Source organism: Macaca nemestrina, chromosome 4 (genome assembly GCF_043159975.1).
Source record: "Macaca nemestrina isolate mMacNem1 chromosome 4, mMacNem.hap1, whole genome shotgun sequence".
NCBI lineage: Eukaryota > Metazoa > Chordata > Mammalia > Primates > Cercopithecidae > Macaca > Macaca nemestrina.
The window spans coordinates 67,655,768-67,674,332 of NC_092128.1; the positions used below are offsets into that span (position 1 = coordinate 67,655,768).

General features: G+C 35.2%; 1 protein-coding gene across 25 annotated transcripts in view; it reads left to right on the forward strand.

Moving 5' to 3' along the window:
• Positions 1–18,565, forward strand: part of LOC105475451 (ADAM metallopeptidase domain 22) — a 247,901-nt gene that overhangs the window by 175,735 nt on the left and 53,601 nt on the right. For all 25 annotated transcript variants that reach the window (XM_024790838.2, XM_011730693.2, XM_071094780.1 and 22 more), the window contains 8 exons: positions 383–454; positions 1,265–1,431; positions 2,855–2,939; positions 4,324–4,414; positions 5,971–6,022; positions 12,729–12,828; positions 14,818–14,889; positions 15,109–15,201. In XM_024790838.2, coding sequence (XP_024646606.1) covers positions 383–454; positions 1,265–1,431; positions 2,855–2,939; positions 4,324–4,414; positions 5,971–6,022; positions 12,729–12,828; positions 14,818–14,889; positions 15,109–15,201 — 732 coding nt within the window. The remainder of the gene's footprint in view (positions 1–382; positions 455–1,264; positions 1,432–2,854; positions 2,940–4,323; positions 4,415–5,970; positions 6,023–12,728; positions 12,829–14,817; positions 14,890–15,108; positions 15,202–18,565) is intronic.

An 18,565-nucleotide genomic window follows, 5' to 3' on the forward strand; every position in this document is an offset into this window, starting at 1 on the left:
TCACATCCACTTTACTGTCTATACCCCTACTTAGATTTGTATGTCTTGCAATTCATAGACAACTTTCATATGTTTTATCATTTTGAATAACAATGCCGATAAAAATAAATCTATGAAATGGATGGATTGGATATTTTTTACTTCATCTCCCAGATGAATAAATTGAGGCCTCAATCCTTTAAGAGCCTTGTCTCAGGCAACATAGCAGATAAAGAACTTGATCTCAACTGACTCTGACATTTTTTTACAGAAAGCACATTTTTACAGAAAAGATTTTTTTTTACATTTGTAGGGATTTTTCAATTGCACCATGTTTTCTCTGATGAGATGGTTGTTTTCTGATCACTTTGGAAGACCTTCACTTTTTTTCTTTTGCTTTCAGTTTAAAAAACATCGGCTTTCCGTTGTACATACCAATACCTATGCGAAGTCTGTGGTGAACATGGCAGACATAGTAAGTATCAACCCAGTCCATTATTGCCCTAGAAGAATCTTATTTCCTAATTGCTAATAGAATGGATAATATGATTCTTATAGTTTCACTGCTCTATGTTGCACTTCAACCAAGGTGTCTAGTAAGTCCCGGGTGACCTTGCAATAGACTTTATTGACTTTGATGTCTGGCTGGGAAGAGGAACTGGTCGAAGTTATCCATAGATATGCCTGAAATTCCATCCTGTGTTTTTCACACTGTAAAAACAGAGGTTGTGTCATACCCCTAACAAAGATATTCACAGTGACTTATAATGATGGAGAAGCAGTACAACAGTTGTACCTTTTTCAAGAGTGCCTGGTGCTGTGGCAGTGATGCAACTAAATAATTCCACTATACCTCCATACTTCCCAAATCTTCCCTTGATGAGGCTGTGCTAGTACCTTCTTCACAAGTCTAATCAGAGCCAGTCAGGTTGTATATAAATTATTTCTTTGGAGAGTCTTCATTGCTCCATTTTTGGCTAAGGGAACTCAAGCATGCATGAATTCTTTTTCCAGGATACCTAAAACAGATTTAGGTGGAACCTTGAATAGGGTGCAAGTATTCGTCAAAAGGGACCTTTTGTTTCCAAAAAGTGCTCTGTTCTTTGGGTATTAGTCAACAATTTCAGTCTCAGTTACTCAAGGGAAATGCACGTAAATTAGAAAGTTATCTCGCTTTAACTAAAACTCAAAGAATTTTCCATGAAAGGAGTTTTGTAGTCCTGTTCATAAACTGTTTGATTTTACCACATGTACAGCTGATGTGTTCATTTTATTAATATACTAGATATATAAAGACCAACTTAAGACCAGGATAGTATTGGTTGCTATGGAAACCTGGGCGACTGACAACAAGTTTGCCATATCTGAAAATCCATTGATCACCCTACGTGAGTTTATGAAATACAGGAGGGATTTTATCAAAGAGAAAAGTGATGCAGTACACCTTTTTTCGTACGTAACTTCTGTAATGATGTATTACTTTTTCTGATTTCATGTTAAATGCTTTATTGTGACTGAAATGTATCCTTTCTGCTACATTACACAATTAGGATTTGACATGGCAGATGGCAGATAGATTTGGAAAAAGTTTTAAAGTATAGATTGTTTAAAATTGCCATGAAAGTGTAAGTTTTAATTTTGAGTTATTTTATTACTTAATATTTATTTTTCAAGATGTTTAAATAGAGCATTTACTGAGTAAAAATACTGCTAATATATATATAGTATTCTTAACTGCAGATAAATTATATTCTTTAAAGTTACTGTCTTTTAAATGTTAATGTTTTCTCTGTTTTTGGTTCTGACATGAGAGCTTAGTATTTCTGGAATTTATTTTTAATTTTTTCTCACTCTTATGTTCTTTTTTTGATAGCATGCATATTTGACGTAATAGCAAATTATATATAGTAGAATTTTAAAAACTATCATCTAAAGTCAGAACTGTTGAAGAAAGTTATAAAAGGAAGAAAAGATGTATTTTGGGGTAACTTTATATATAATTTCAAATTTAGAGAAAAGTTGCAAGAATACTACAAGGAAATTGCATATGCCCTCTATTCGGATTCATCAGTTATTCACATTTTCCCCCATTTGTTTCATAATTTTCTTCCATTTTCCCTCCCTTCCTTCCATTCATCCATCCTTCAGTTTTTTTGTTTGTTTTTGTTTTTTTTTTTCCTGAACCTTTTGAAAATAAGTTGAAGACACTTACTGGGGATTTGTTATTAAATAGTATATATTCTCTAAGGGTAAAAAGACATTCTCTTATATAACCACAGTAAATTATTGAAACTGGAAAATTTAACATAAACAATACTTTTATGTAATCCATGGTCTATATTCAAGTTTCACCAATTACCTCAATAATGTCTTTTATAGCTAATTTTCCCCATCCAAATCCAATCCAGGATCACACATTGCATTTAATCATCATGTCTCTTTAGTCTCCTTTAATCTGAAAGATTTCCTCAGCTTTCTTTTGTCTATTTTGAGTTTAATACTTTTGGAGAGTATAGGCCAATTATTTTATTGACTGTTCCTCATGGGAATGCCTGATGTTAAGTTATGTATTTTTGGCAGAAATACCAGAGAAGTGATTTTGTGTCTTTTTCAGAGTACATCATATCAACCAATTATTTTTTAATAGATATACTTCAATTTAAGATATTTATTAATCTTATGAGAAAACATCCCTTATAAACCTTTTTCTTTGGTTACATGTATAAACAATTTTCACATTCTTCCCTTGCAACATGAGTATATGGTATAGAAATCTTATGTATATTGAGAAAATAAATGTAGTAAACTAATAATGAGAGGTGTTACGATGTTTGAACTGTGAACAGTAAGCATTTTTCATTTCCTTTTCTAAAAGGGGAAGTCAATTTGAGAGTAGCCGGAGCGGGGCAGCTTATATTGGTGGGATTTGCTCGTTGCTGAAAGGAGGAGGCGTGAATGAAGTAGGTGTGAACATCTGTACAATACAAAGTGGTATGATGGCTGAAAATGTTTTCCTCATACTTAAGAGAGAATTTCTCAGTATCCACATACTCCAGATGTTAGATTGCTACATTACAAATCAATATGGCAGCCTGTCACAATGGCTTATTCCTGTAATTCCAGCACTTTGGGAGGCTGAGGTGGACAGATTGCTTGAGACGAGAAGTTTGAGACGAACCTGGGTAACATGGCAAAACCTCATCTTTATCAAAAATACAAAAATAGTAGCATGTACCTGTAGCCCCAGCTACTGGGGAGGCTGAAGTGGGAGGATGGCTTGAGCCTGGGAGGCAGAGGTTGTATTGGGCCCAAATTGCGCCACTGCACTCCAGCCTGGGCAACAGAGTGAGACCCTGTCTCTAAATAAGCAAGTAAATAAATAAATTAATTAATAAATAAAATAAAATAAAATAAAAAATAAAATAAAAAACTAATATGGTTGCTATAAGTGACCAGAGAACAGACTGGGGAAATAATGGGAGATAATATGTGATGATTATTATATATTCATGTTATACTTGGAATAATTTCCAGATTAAGCTACTTACAGATTAAATTGAGAGAATCTTTACTTTTACCTTCATTGAAAATAAGGCCCTATTATTCACTTTGAATGATTTTCCAGGGAATTGAATAATTCCCTGAAGCATCAGGTTGTCACCTAACAACCCAACTGGATATTTTTTCCTTATTATTTAACAGATTTGGAGATAAGAAAAATAGAGTAGGTTTTCCAAAGGGTTTCTCTTACTCCTAAGGCACTAAACCTATTAGCGATGATCGAAAAGAAAATACTTGTATCTTTAAGAGGCTACAAATTGAAAAATATATCCTCAGTTCTTCAGTTCTTCAGTTTCTATTGCCCAAAGATTGTCACTACCTCCTGTTACTCATTTCATTTGTTTTCTGAAGCCCCATTCTATTCCACTTGAGGGGAATTTCAGGATTACAAGTGGACACAAAGATGAACAAGTTCTAAAAAAAATTACCGATTTAATTTTGTTTTGTATTATCCAAAAGACTGATTTAATTATATACCAATATTGAATTTTTCAAGAATGTCACTGGTGAAATTTGGACTCAGATATACATTTCCAAAACCCAAAAGCTGTGATTATTTCCTGACTTCTAGTATTCCCTGTAAGACCTAATCAAACATGGATTTTTGTTTCTTACCACTTTTTCCCAAATGCATATTCAGTGCTGGCTACAGTATATTTAGCCTCTGCTAAAGAAATTGCTTAGAAATTACTTATTTTCAGCGATATTGTGACATTTTTCTCTGGTTCTTTTTCAGTGACAAGTTGGATTTATATATATTTTATTTTTGTTTTTGTTTTTCAGTTTGGGAAAACTGACTTAATGGCTGTTACACTTGCCCAGTCATTAGCCCATAATATTGGTATTATCTCAGACAAAAGAAAGTTAGCAAGCGGTAAGTTTTAGTGCATGTGTGGTTAGTTGTATTTAAAACAGACTATTTGTAAAATATTTTGGAGCGTAAAATTTTTTGATTTAGTTGCTTGATGAAAAGAATTTGAATGGTAGTAAAAGATAAAAAGAATTTGAATGGTAGTAAAAGAATGGTAGTAAAAGATAGAAGATAAACAGCACAAACTGTTGCTTTCCAAAGTAATACAAATAAATATTTACATTATAGGTGGAAATTTCTATGACTATAGTGAACTTTAAAGCCATGTGATAATAAATTCAAGCTGAATTTAACTTTATAAGGGAAAAAATAAGCCCAGTTTGTTCATCATAAATGTTTAGTAGAGAATTCTAGGCATATAGGTTTCAGACATACTTTTTTAATGTTTTATTTAAAACATCTCTGAACGTGGCCACAGAGGTAGAATTTCCCTGTCAGGATCAGAACTGATAAAAAGCTTAGTTAATAAATGGACCTAGTAAAATATGCTAGGTTTGGTATCTATGAAGTATGTCTTTTCTCAAGTAGGTAAAGTCACTTTACCCTGATGGTCAAATACTGTGTATTTACCATTAAAATTTGATGATTTCCATTTTTATTTTAGTAACAAACATTGTAAATATTTTTATAATCTGGAATCCCAGCACTTTGGGAGGCTGAAGCAGGTGGATCACCTGAGGTTAGGAGTTTGAGACCAGCCTTGCCAACATGGTGAAACCCCATCTCTACTAAAAATACCAAAATTAGCCAGGTGTGGTGGCAGGCTCTTGTACCAGCTACTCAGGAGACTGAGGTAAGAGAATCACTTGAACCCAGGAGGCGGAGGTTGCAGTGAGCCAAGATTGTGCCATTACACTTCAGCCTGGGCCACAGAGCGAGACTCTATCTCAAAAAAAAAAAAAAAAAAAAAAAGCTATTACCATTTATAGAGTACTTATTATATGCCAGATGATTGAATGCTGGTATTACTTCCATTTAGATACTCATTTAATTCTCCAGATAATTCTACAGGGCACCCATTTTTAGCCCCATTTTATAGGTGAAGTGACTAGATCTTACAAGAATATTGTCTCTAAGATTACACATATATCAAATGGCAAACTCAGGTTTTGAACCCTAATATTTCCTGATTCTGAAGCCCTTCTGCTTACCCAATAATTTTCCCCTGCGTTCTACCAGAAACCTTGGTGTGTGCAGAGACTTTCAAAAATGGTCAAGAAATTATGATAGTTCTCATAAAGGCCTGTGAAACTGAGATCCTTTAATAATGCCATAAAGTTTTTCATTCTTCCATTGGTATTTGATTAAATAGTTTAAATATGGCCATTAGTTAAAATACAATGGTTTTTTTGGCAAAAATTATATAATCTTGATAGGGTCAAAGTATATTTTTGTTGTATATTACATAAAAAACTATTGTAAGATGAATTAGAAAGAAGCTATTACTTTTTAAAAGGTATTTTAAGGAATAAAATGGAGACAATGAATTTAAAACAGAAACTGCTTTAGTGCAACTGTGTTCACTTTATAACAAGGCATGTGTGTTAATTTTCTCTTAGGTGAATGTAAATGCGAGGACACGTGGTCCGGGTGCATAATGGGAGACACCGGGTGAGCCATTTGTATTTGAAAATAACTCAGTCTTACATTCCCTGCTGTGCTGTTGTCTTCTGAGGAATATGACACTCAATAACTTAGTGCATGGAATCTAGCATTTATAAGAAATCAGAAATAACTATTCTTAATGGTTCTGTGTATAAAATATTTTTGCAAAATAACCTCTTATTTATAAAAACAATTGATGTCGATTAAGTTGGTAGACATCAGATATTTTTTTTTCTTTAGCCTTAAATCTAGGCTATAAATGTAAGAAATGAGGGACAACTTTGTTTTTGATGGCTTGCCTGCTAATTCCCTTTCCTTTCATTTCCTTCAATTCTAATTAAATGGTTTATAAACAGTACTGTGCTGGTAAGTTAACTCTTGAAAACAAAAATTAGAAAACAGCCTAGATTTGTAGATTTCTCACTTTTCTGAGGTGTAAATATTCCCACAATGGCTGACTTCAAGCTGTCACTGATGGCTTCATAATGTGGTATCACTGAAAAGGGAGTTGGGAAGAGAAATGTACAGTCTGCTCTCCTGAGAAAGGTTTTCAATGTATACTGTCCTCCCCTTCACAAGCTCAGTCATCAATGCTTGTCTTTTATTCTTGTAAGTAAATTTTACAGTTATCCCTTTTATTCCAAGCTTATCATTACTGCCCTAGTTTAAACTTTGGCCATCTTTTGCTGTTATTATTTTAATAACATTTCAAATATTGAGTATAAATTGGGTTCAGTGCTTGGGTGATGGGTCCACCAAAATCTCACAAATCACCACTAAAGAACTTACTCTTGTAACCAAATACCACCTGTTCGCCAGAAAACCTATGGAAATAAAAAAAGTTGGAATGCTACTAAAATAATAATAGCAAAAAATGGTAAAAGTTTAAACTAGGGCAATAATAATACGTTTGGAATCATCATCATTAAAAATGTATGAAGAATAAAACAGTGGACATTTGTACACCCGTTATCCAGCTTTTAAAAAGTAAAATACTGCATTTGTGGTTAAATCTCCCTTATGTCCTCCATTATTAATCCCCAACCCCAGCCAAGGTCACCACCATCTGAGTTTGGTTCCTATCATTCTCAAGTCATTCTTTATACTTCTACTGTTTAGTATGTATGTGTGTTGGAGTAAAACAGCATTTGGTTTGCATGTTTTCAGTTTATGTGAAATACATCATGCTGTATGTATTCTTCTGTGACTTGCTGTTTTTTTTTTAATCAACATGATGTTTGTGAGATTTAGCCATCCTGTTAATATACAACTCTTGTTCATTAAATGCCATTGTCCTGTTCAGAAATTTTGTGAGTCTCTGATGTCTAAAGAATGTGGTTCAAAATCTTAGCTTCATTATTTAGATGCCCATAATCTTTCCTCATTCTCATCTGCAATCTCCTTTTCCCCTACTATTCATGATTGGTTTGCTTACCATAATTGTACAGGAGTTTCTAGCTTTTTCGATTTGCTAATCATAATACTATATAGATTTTCAGCTTCTTAAATACTTGCTCACTGTAATTGTACATTAATTACCAACTTCATTTGATTTCCTCAATATATTCTCTTCATCTGGAATGCCTTTCCCTTTTTCCTCTATCTAACCACATTTCTAACCATCTGAGATTTGTTATAATTTTAACCCCTGCATTATAATTTAATCATGTGTACTTATGCTGCCTTTCACAAATTAGTTATAAATTTTTGAGAGATTGCTTATTATGTTAACACATATTTCAGACCTCACACCATAATCCTTTGTACAAACTTGATTTTCAACAAATATTTCTTGATTGTATTTGAATTTTGAACGCACAAGATATGTATAACAAGGAAAATAAATGATGGAGGGAATATATATGCAAACATGTGTTCAAAATATTTTTCCAGTCGGGTGCGGTGGCTCATGGCTGTAATCCCAGCACTTTGAGAGACTGAGGCAGGCAGATCACTTGAGCCCAGGAGTTTGAGACCAGCCTAAGCAACATGGCGAAACCCCATCTCTACAAAAAATACAAAAATTAACCAGGCGTGGTGGCACACACCTGTAGTCCCAGCAACTTGGGAGGCTGAGATGGGAGGATCACCTGATTCTGGGGAGGTTGAGGCTGCAGTGAGCCGTGATTGTGCCACTGAATGCCAGCATGGATGACAAAGTGAGACCCTGTCTTAATAATAATAATAATATTAATAATAATAATAAAGTAAAATATTTCTCCAAAAATCTTTGGACTTTTTGCTTAGTAATGAGAGGAAATGATAAAAGTTCTATAGATGCAGTTTTAACAATTAATTTCATACTAGAGATTCTTGTCTTTTAAATCCTACGTAGTATATTTGATTATCCTGATTATTAAAATGTTTAATAGATAATCTGCATAGCATTAAGCATAATATACAGTGAAGTCAAATGGCTACCTTCAGATACATACGGCTGTGTACACTGGAATTCTTACATTAAAGAGATGCAAGTAAGAGAAAAGCCGTTTGTATAAAACTATGGGATATGATGCAATAATTTGATTACGCCAAATATCACCAAGCAGCAGTAATTATGGACATTTGTTCCCATGGGTACATTCCCTACCATTTCTACTTTCTGAAGTTCTGTACAGCTAAATATTAGAAAGCAGGATTGAAATGAATACCTTCAGTCCTATTTAAAGGTACAAAAATTAAAATTTGAAGAATGCACTGAATACAATAGCTATATTATTCTGTGAAACAGAAGTTGTGGGGGCAGAGGCAGGGGAGAGACATGATATCTGCCTTCAGATATTTGAAGGGGCTATGTTAAGGCAGAGGAATAAGGCTTTATATAGTTAAGAATACAGAACTGTTCACAAGTTAGAAGTCAGATGTGGAAAAATAAAGGTAAGAACAATCCACAAATTTTCAACTGTTCATATATTTTAAAACCTTCCCTGTTGGGGAGTATACCGTCACTGCCAAGTGTTGGAGAACAGACTGAGCTTCCTCCCAGCTCTGCAGTGGGCAGGAGGGTGGGCTTGGCTGTGACCCCTGAGGGTGCTTTTACAGAGAGGCCTTTATAGGAGGCTCAACTAGACTTTGACTTCTAAGAGTCCTACACCAAGAGTTAGTGACTTTTTACTTTGGCAGTATGGATCCAACTCAGGTTTTGACCAGTAGGATAAAGAGGGACTTTGGGGCTGGACATAGTGGCTCACATCTGTAATCCCAGCACTTTGCGAGGCTGAGGCAGGCAGATCACCTGAGGTCAGGAGTTCAAGACCAGCCTGGCCAACATGGTGAAACCCCATCTCTACTAAAAGTACAAAAATTAGCTGGGTGTGGTGGCAGGCGCCTGTAATCCCAGCTAATCCCAGCTAGTAAGGAAGCTGAGGCAGGAAAATTGCTTGAACCCAGGAGGCTTAGGTTGCAGTGAGCTGAGATCACGCCACTGTACTCCAGCCTGGGCAACAAGAGTGAGACTCCATCTCTAAATAAATAAATAAATAAATAAATAAAGTGAGACTCCGTTTCTAAATAAATAAATAAATAAATAAAAGGAGGGACTTTGAAAAAAGACCTATTTAAATTTGATAACTCTGGCAGAGATATGTTGGATGGATTAGAGGAAAAGGTGATAAAAACATTGGCTGGAGTAAAAGCATTGCAAGGAAAAAGGAAGTAATATTGTTACTGTAAAACAGGTAGCTTGGTTGGTCACTTCGTGGGTATCAACTTAATTATCATAACCAAGGAAGATTAAATGAAAGAGATTTTATTACTTTTAACAAGTAAGTAGAATACCATGGATAGTTCCCAAAGCAGTGTCTCCCTGAGCTGGAGGCTGTGTCAGATTTTATAAGCATAGGGTAATGAGGCATGATCTGATTGGATCTTGCAATGAGGTAGTGCTAGGAGGCATTATAGGACTGGATGCCAGAGCTCAATCTGATTGGATACTGGATCCTGTCATTCAGTGTATATTAGTTTGTTTTTCATTGTTATAAATGAAAACCTGAGATTGGGTAATTTATAAAGAAAAGAGAATTACTTGGCTCACAGTTCTGCAGCCTGTACAAGCATGGCACCAGCATCTGCTTGGTTTCTGGTGAGATCTCAGGAAGCTTTTACTCATGACAGAAGGCAAGGGGAAGCAGGTGTGTCACATGGCAAGAGAGTGAGCAGGGGAGAAAGGAGGGGATGCTAGACTCTTTTTAAACTTATTATCAGCCATTTCCTCTTGAAGGGCACTAAGCCATTCATGGGACTCTCTCATTACACCCCAGTCTCAACATTGGGGTCATATTTTAACATGAGATTTGGAGGGGACAAACATCCAAACTTTATCATCGTGTCTGCTGCTTAATTCAGTTCCTGCTTCTCAGCTGAGCATTTAGATTCCTCCTGTGGTTGTACCATTGGTTCATCTGAGCGTGGTCAGGCTATGTGACCTGAGGGTCCATGGCAACTGAGAAACAATTCATAACATTATTACATAAAAGTTGAACCAGATTGGTCTGGTGCAGCTACAATATGTGTAAGAAACTTTCAAACGAAGAATAAAGTTCATGTCTTGTTAGGATTTGTTACTTGAAAAAAACCTGGTTCCTTTGCCTGGCAAGAACAAACAACTCTTCACCAGAATGCAGGTTTTGGCTGGCCCAGTCGCTCATGCCTATAATCCTAGCACTTTGAGAGAATCGCTTGAGCCCAGGAGTTCGAGATCAGCCTGGGCAACATGGGGAAACTTTGTACAAACTTAAAAATTAGCTGGGCATGGTGGCACATGCCTGTAGTCCCAGCTACTCAGGAGGCTGAGGTGGGAGAATCACTTGAGCCCAGGAGGTCCAGGCTGCAGTGAGCGGAGATCACACCACTGCACTCCAGCTTGGGCAACAGAGTGAGTTCCCTACCTCAAAAAAAAAAAAAAAAAAAAAATGCAGGTTTTGATCAATGGGAGTTTTATTACTAGTCACAAGTACAGAGAGCTCTGGGAGTATTCTGTAGCCGAGTGTGTTCCTGAGGGAAAGCAACAGGAGGGTTTTATGGGGAGGTGGACGGGGAGAGGGTGTGTCATTGCATGTAGAGGAGGGGTCCCAGTGGTACAGATACAGTGAATCATTATGTCAGCACGTAGGTTTCAAGTTATAGTAATGAAGCTATAGTTCCTCCCATGGTGGAGACTTTAGCATGGTAATGAGGAAAGTTTACTTGGGCTCATTTATAAATTGTCAGTTTGTCCGGAGTTGGTTCCAGCTGACTAGGTGACCACATTCCGTACAAAGTGTGGGAAAGAGCAGGCTGCAAGGCAGGAGGCTGCAAAACAGGCTGATTGTTCAAGTTGATTAAATTCCTGTAGCATCTGGAAACCCTCCTCATCTGCTTATAGGAAGTGGAGGTGAAGGAAGTAAGGGAGTTCAGACAACTTAAACCCAAGACAGCTTTATTTGGAGAGTTTGGCATGAAGCAATTTAGAAATGAGTTTAGGGTAAATAATCGTTATAAATTCCATTAATTGATAACAAAGTATTAACTATGCTTAGAAGAAGTAGGGATATAAATGGACAGTTTTTGCAGGCTACTGGGAAACTTTATAAAAACTACTCATTCTTATCTTTTTTCCCTTTTTATCAAAGCTCAATGTAAAACAATGTTTTAAAAATATAGAAAATAAAATTTTGGTGACTTTTCCCCAGTGATAACCTTGGTATTTAACACTGTATAGTCAGCATTTTTCTGAGCCTGTTCTTCAACACTGTGATCATTAATAACTATATGGTATTCTGTTTTATTACTACATCACAGTTTAGTTAACAGTTCTTACTGTTGAACATTTAGTTTATGCTTTTGTTATTTCCTGTTATAAATTGTGTGACCACACATATCTTTGTTCATACATCTTTGTGCACATAGCTAATTATTTCCTCAAGAAAAATTTCTAAAAGTAGAATTACTAGATCCAAAGGTGTGCTCTTTTTGAAGATTCTTAATGCATGTTGCCAAATTATTCTCTAATCAAGATCTTTTTTCTGTTGACCTTTTATTAGTTTTTTTTAAGAATACTTAAAAAAAAAAAAAAACCTCAAACCTGAAGAAGAGTTGCAAGATTAATAACAAAGAAACTTTTTGTCTGGTGGATCATAAATTGCTTAGTATGCCATTACTCCTAAACACCTGACTTTGCATTTTCTACAAAGAAGTATGTCCTCCTACATAACCACTATACAACCAGTAAAATTATCTAATTCTTAGCCTTCATTCAAGATTGTCCCAGGTTTGAATATTGTCGTTTGTAACAAAAGGAATCACATTTCGTTTTTATGTCTCTTTAGCTTCCTTCAGTCTGGAACAGTTCCTCTTTCTTTGACTTTTAAGACCTGACACATTTATATTATAGGTCAGTTATTTTGTGGAATGCTCTGCAGTTTGGATTCTAGCTCAGTTTTATTATTTATGGAAGACTTATTATGAAATAAATTTTTCCCAGCTCTCCTTGATTTAACTTGAATGCACATGCAAATAATGAAAAACCCACAGTAACTATTAGTCACCAAATGAAGAATTTAGAAATATTAATTGAACAAAACTCTTATAGATTGAATATAAATGTCATACATAAGTAGACTTTATTCCCTCATTTTAAAGAGTAATATACAATTTTAAGTGTTCAGTTTTCAGACATATTCACAAACGAGAAAGATGAGTTGAACCCAGCTATTGATTTTCTTCTCTTTTATAGCTATTATCTTCCTAAAAAGTTCACCCAGTGTAATGTTGAAGAGTATCATGACTTCCTGAATAGTGGAGGTGGTGCCTGCCTTTTCAACAAACCTTCTAAGGTAATAAGTGTGGCTAACAAGGTTTATGATATTAATTATCAACCTTTCTAAAATATTATAAATACACATTTTCAACTATTGAATCTTAGAGAGCTTTTCAACTTGCCCTATATGTACATATTCTAGATATGCTATATATCTGAATATTCAAAGTCAGCTTTAATGTTGGGCATTTTGGGCTATTCTGAAATAACAGTGTTTGCTGTCTGAAAAATTTCCACTTTCTTTTTTTTATAGCCAAGTGATGATTCAGAGTTAGTTTACAAAAATGGTTTTATTACTTTTCTTTTTTATTTTCTTGATGCTTATTTTTTTTTTGGTTACCTAATCACAACTCATACAGGTAGAATGTAGGGGCATATCTACCCTCATCACTCCCTACCACTGCTTTTCTGAATGAGCAGTATGTTAAAATTACAAGTGTTTCTCAATATGAAAAGCAAGTCTTTCTAAAGCAGAAATGAAGACGGTCTTGGACTTTGTCACAGGCTTTTACAACTTGCAGTGCATCCTCTGGTTACTGACTAGAAAGAAGGTCTTCCTCCTGCATTTTGAAGACTTTGCATGTTAAAAAAAAATGCTTTGTCCTTGTGAATTATGTGAACCGCGAAATGCTTCTGTGCACCACAGGGATATGCACCATTGCCTTTGAAATCAATTTAATTTACCTGGTTTAATTTTCTGTTCACTACAGTGAAATTTAGAAATTTCACTGAATTGAATTGAAAAATGAATTGACAATTTTAAGGCTCTTCAAAAGATTGGAAAGAATATTTGAACTGTGTCACTGCTGCCGTAAATCCTAAACAGTTCAAGTCTTTTTACCAAAATAACTGATTATTGTAAACCCAGAGTAAGAGAATAAGTGTGGTTTTCATTTGGATAAGTTTCCATTTTGACTGTTTTTTATTTCTTATGATCTGTTTCAACCAAAAATGAAATATAGACAAAAGTTGACTCATTTGTAGAAGAGAGAATATTTAAAATCAAGTGGGTTTTGTTGTTGTTGTATATATTCTTTATTTTGTTTTTTTTTTTTCCTCTAGTTAGTTATGAAAGTATATGTGTGCATGTGTATGTCCATCTGTTTACTGGTGTGTGTACATTTTCATTCTATGATATGTAGACTTTGATTAGCTTTTGAATGAATATTATGTATCTGGCATATAACAATTATTTACTAATTTTGCCTATCACCATAGGATACATTATATTCAAAAGAGAACAAAATTGATGAAGAGCTAAACAATAAAACAGACCTAAAACATACACTTGGACAGGTCAAAATCTGCTTCAATCTCTGGGGAAAATTTAATTTTAGTTTGCTACAAAACTATCTTAATAGGAGGAGCTGTATTTTATATTAATTAGATCAATGGATATACTAATTTTTTGATGCTTTTTCTCATTGTCTAAGAAATAGTTTCCTGTATCAGAAGGAGATATAGTAATAAAGCATTTTACACAGATGGCTAAACTTAATCCTCAAAAATTTTCTGATGTAAATGGACAACTATTATTATTAGTATTATTATTCCTGTTCTAGATATTAAGGTCTCTGAGATGTTAAGTAATTTACCCAAGATAAATACTTGAGCCAAGATTTTCCTCTAGACATCTGACTCCAAATCCCCTACTGCTGGTTTCAAATGAATTTTCAGGAGACAGTCTGGCTTGATTTTAGTGAATGGTTAGATCATCTTTAATTTTGATGACATTTACCAGACCCTATGTGGTATGTATGTTATATATATAAATATATAGGTAAACTATATGCTATGTATATTAAATATGAAAAGGAAACAGAAGTAGACACTTCTGTTCTAAAGTTCCAAGTTCTGAGCTCATGCTTTCTAGTTTAGGAAAATAAAACTATATTTTAGAATGACTTGGCAGGGCAGGTGTATTTGGGTATGGCACTTATGGTCTCTCAAAGTCTTTGATGTTGATTTTTCTATATTTTAGTTCACTTTTTGGTTTTCCTTACAGCTTCTTGATCCTCCTGAATGTGGCAATGGCTTCATTGAAACTGGAGAGGAGTGTGACTGTGGAACCCCGGCCGTAAGTCTCTGGTGGTTTTGATGTTATTTTCAAGGTAATTGAGGGTCATTCCAGGTCCACACACTCAGACGTATGGAGCAAGTGTCATGCCTGGAAATTTTATAGGATTTGTGGAAGAAAAATTATTGTGAGTTTGTACATTTATTTTAGAAAATATCTTGTTACTTTCAGGAAAGTGACACCATTTTCTGATGTTTTGAAAATGTTTATATTCCTTAGGAATGTGTCCTTGAAGGAGCAGAGTGTTGTAAGAAATGCACCTTGACTCAAGACTCTCAATGCAGTGATGGTCTTTGCTGTAAAAAGTGCAAGGTAAATAAACGTTAATGATCATTTGACAGAAAAAAAAAGAACATACTTGATTAAATCATTAAGGCTGAGTACATATAATCTAATAACAAAAATAGTATCTAATACATATTAAATGACTAAGTGCCAGGTGCTTTACAGGATCCTCACAAAATCTTGTGTGGTGTAGTTGCTTGTTATTATTCCTATCTAACAGATGAGAATACTAAGGCTTATAGTGGTTAAGTAGTTTGCCCAAGGTCTTACACCAAGTAAGTTGGGGAACTAGGGCCTGAGCCCTGTTAATCTTCAGAGGCTGTCCTTTCCATACTTCCTGTGGAGCATGCACATTAAATGAAACCAGGTGTTACTAATGTTTAAATGATGTTTGCCTTTCTTGGTAAAGCCAAGGAGACTTTCAGTAGATCTTTTCTTGTTGCTGAGCTTGGTGTATCTCTCACATTAGCTGCTGAGGAAGCAAGGGAGTACTTTGAGACGTGATTATACCATGCATATATTATTGGTCCTGAAAGTTTAGAATGCATTTTCACACACTTTATGTTTTCATCCTCCCAGCAGCATCCTCTTACTTATCTCCATATATTTAAGCCTTTACATCAAGACTAACAATTGAGGCTTACTTCCCCTGAAGAAATCTAATTCTTGTTTTCTCATATAAAATCTGGTGTAATAGTCTACATTATTTCTATCTGTCTCTCACTTTCCTCTGTACATTTCATGGAGCAGAGCCAGGCACTTAGACAGTAATTGGTATACATTCTCAGTAAATATTTGTTGAGTGAATGAATAAATATGCACAGCACTCTCTTAGTGGTAATTTACTGATTAACTTTAGTCTAATGAGTTAAAGGAGGATGGGATATGAAACTATATAGTGAGTATCTACTGTGTGCCAGAGATTATGCTAAGGACTTCAGTATCATCTTATATCTGAATTTCTCAACTCTGGCACTGTTGATATTTTTGGCTGGATAATCCTTCGTTGTAAGGGTATGTCTTGTGCATTGTAGAATATTTAGCAGTATCTCTGCATTCCACCCATTAGGTGCCAGCAGCACCCCTCCTAGGTGGGACAGCCAAAAATGTCTCCAGACACTGCCAAATGTTCCCTTGCAGGTAAAATCACCCCTGGTTGAGACCACTCTCTGAGATGATGCTCACAAGCACACTTTTGGGATAGGCATTATTGTCTTGATTTTTATAATTAAACAATCTCAGTCTCAAGGAAGTTAAATAACCTGTACACAGGCTCACTCAGCCAGTAAGGAATAGATGTACAGTTAAACCCCAGATCTGCTCTCAGCAGTTTGTTGTTTCCACTCTACCACTGTGTCTCCTGGCAGCTTTTTAAGACAAGCAGGCACTGGCGGAGATCTCTGAAAGCACTCTGTAAAAAAGAAGATTAAACCAAATGTGAAAGACATTCTTTGATTTTGGCTACCACCCCTGTTTATTCTGTCAACTTTTTCCACTGCCGTAACAAGAGATCCTGAATCATTTATCTTAATCCTCAGTGTTTTAAGTCGGCCCATCTATAAAATGTGTTTAATTACACTGCTTTCCCTTTGATTTATACAACTAGGCTCCCTGTGATATAATTATTTCAAGGAACAAGTAGAAAAATAATACAATTAAAATACATAAAATAAAATGGCATGACTGCTATCCCTCAAAGTAGGTTATAGCTGTATCAGTCAAGAGTCAAGTGAGATCTTCTTTGCCACTTTCTTTACCATCCTTCCCAACTCTCACCTGACACCCTGGACTCCTAGGGCAGCCAGAGGCAAGACAGTGAATGGAGGAGGGAGAATAGAAGAAAAAGATAAGCAACCATGTGTATCTCTGTTTTTTTCTACAGGTATTTATAATAGTGTATCTATAAGCCAGCATTGGCATACTTTTTCTATAAACAGCCAGATAGTAAATAGTTTAGGCTTTGTGGTCATAAAGTTTCTGTTGCAGCTCAGCTTTGCCTTTGAAAGCAGCCATTGAAAATACAGAAACAAATGGGCATAACTGTGTTCCAATAAAACTTTATTTATAAAGATAGGCAGTCAGTGAAGTTTGACCCATGGGCCACAGTTTGCAGACCACTGCTGTTAAAGAGTGCTTGTTTACTTGTTTATTACTTTTCTTCTCCCATTATAATACAAGTTCCAGTAGGGCAAGGATTTTGGTTGATTTATATACCGTTGTATCCTAGCACTTAGTGAAAATCCTGCCTCACTATTCTTTCTTTTAGAAGTTTCCTGGAACTTCTTGAACATTATGCACTCCTCTAAACTACCCCCAATTTGCTCATATTTCTACTCTAGATATTCTAAAATGGTGGCTTGCCTCAGTCCCAAGGAAGAAGAGAAACATGTGAAATTAAATTTTCTTATTTCTTTATTTTTAACCCACATTAAGATGCAAGTTCCTTATGAGCAGGGTTCTTGTGTTTTGTTCTCCATTGAGTTCCCAGTAGTTAGAACAGTGCTTGGCATGTTATTAAATATTTGATGAATGGATGAATGAATACATATTTTGTTTGGATCTAAAAAAAATACTTGTTGAAATCCAGATTGGAGTTTATAGTGGGCAGTGCATGTTCTAGGAACAGCAGGAGACTCAAATGCCTATAGGGTTCTGAGCAGCTAGAGAAGATAAAGCTTATCTAGAAAGTGGGGAAAGCAGAATAACGTGTGCCTTTGTGTGAGCAGAGACAAAGCATGTAAGGATCCAGCCCTGAATGCTAACATTTTTGAGAGGGAAAAAGAGAAGGATTGAGAAGGGAAGGGGAAGTACTTTAACTATATATCTCAGGTCTGTTTCGTTTTAATGAGTACTCCTGCAATTCACATTTTTAACCTAATGAAGTTAAACATTTGTGTAATTCTCACACTTGCAAGAAGTATTTGAGATGATGGAAAACAGAAAAACAAAAACGCCTATACGAAGACATAAATAATAGAAACACTAGAAAATAGTAAAAGACCAAGATCTAAATCCATGTAAAAACGAGGCAGGGGAGAAGATGGGTAGAAGAAACATGGGAAGAAATAGCTTTGTCAGAAAATCTAATTTTTGTGGTTCAACCCAAAATGTAATTTTTAAATTCTTGGTAGATAAGGCAAAAAAGGATAATGTGATTAAAGTGTCAGTGAGAATGAAGAGTAAAGGGTAAATTCAAAAGCTATTTGTACAGAAAAATTACTGGAACCTGGACCAACTGGTCTGTCTTGTGGGATTTAGCAGTATAATATAAAGCTTATGTGTAAGGACTATGGAAATTACATCATACACAAGAAACTGTTTCTTAAAACTATTAAAAATTTTTTCAGTAACCGTGGTTTTGACAGATTACCATCTTACAGTAGTTTAAGGT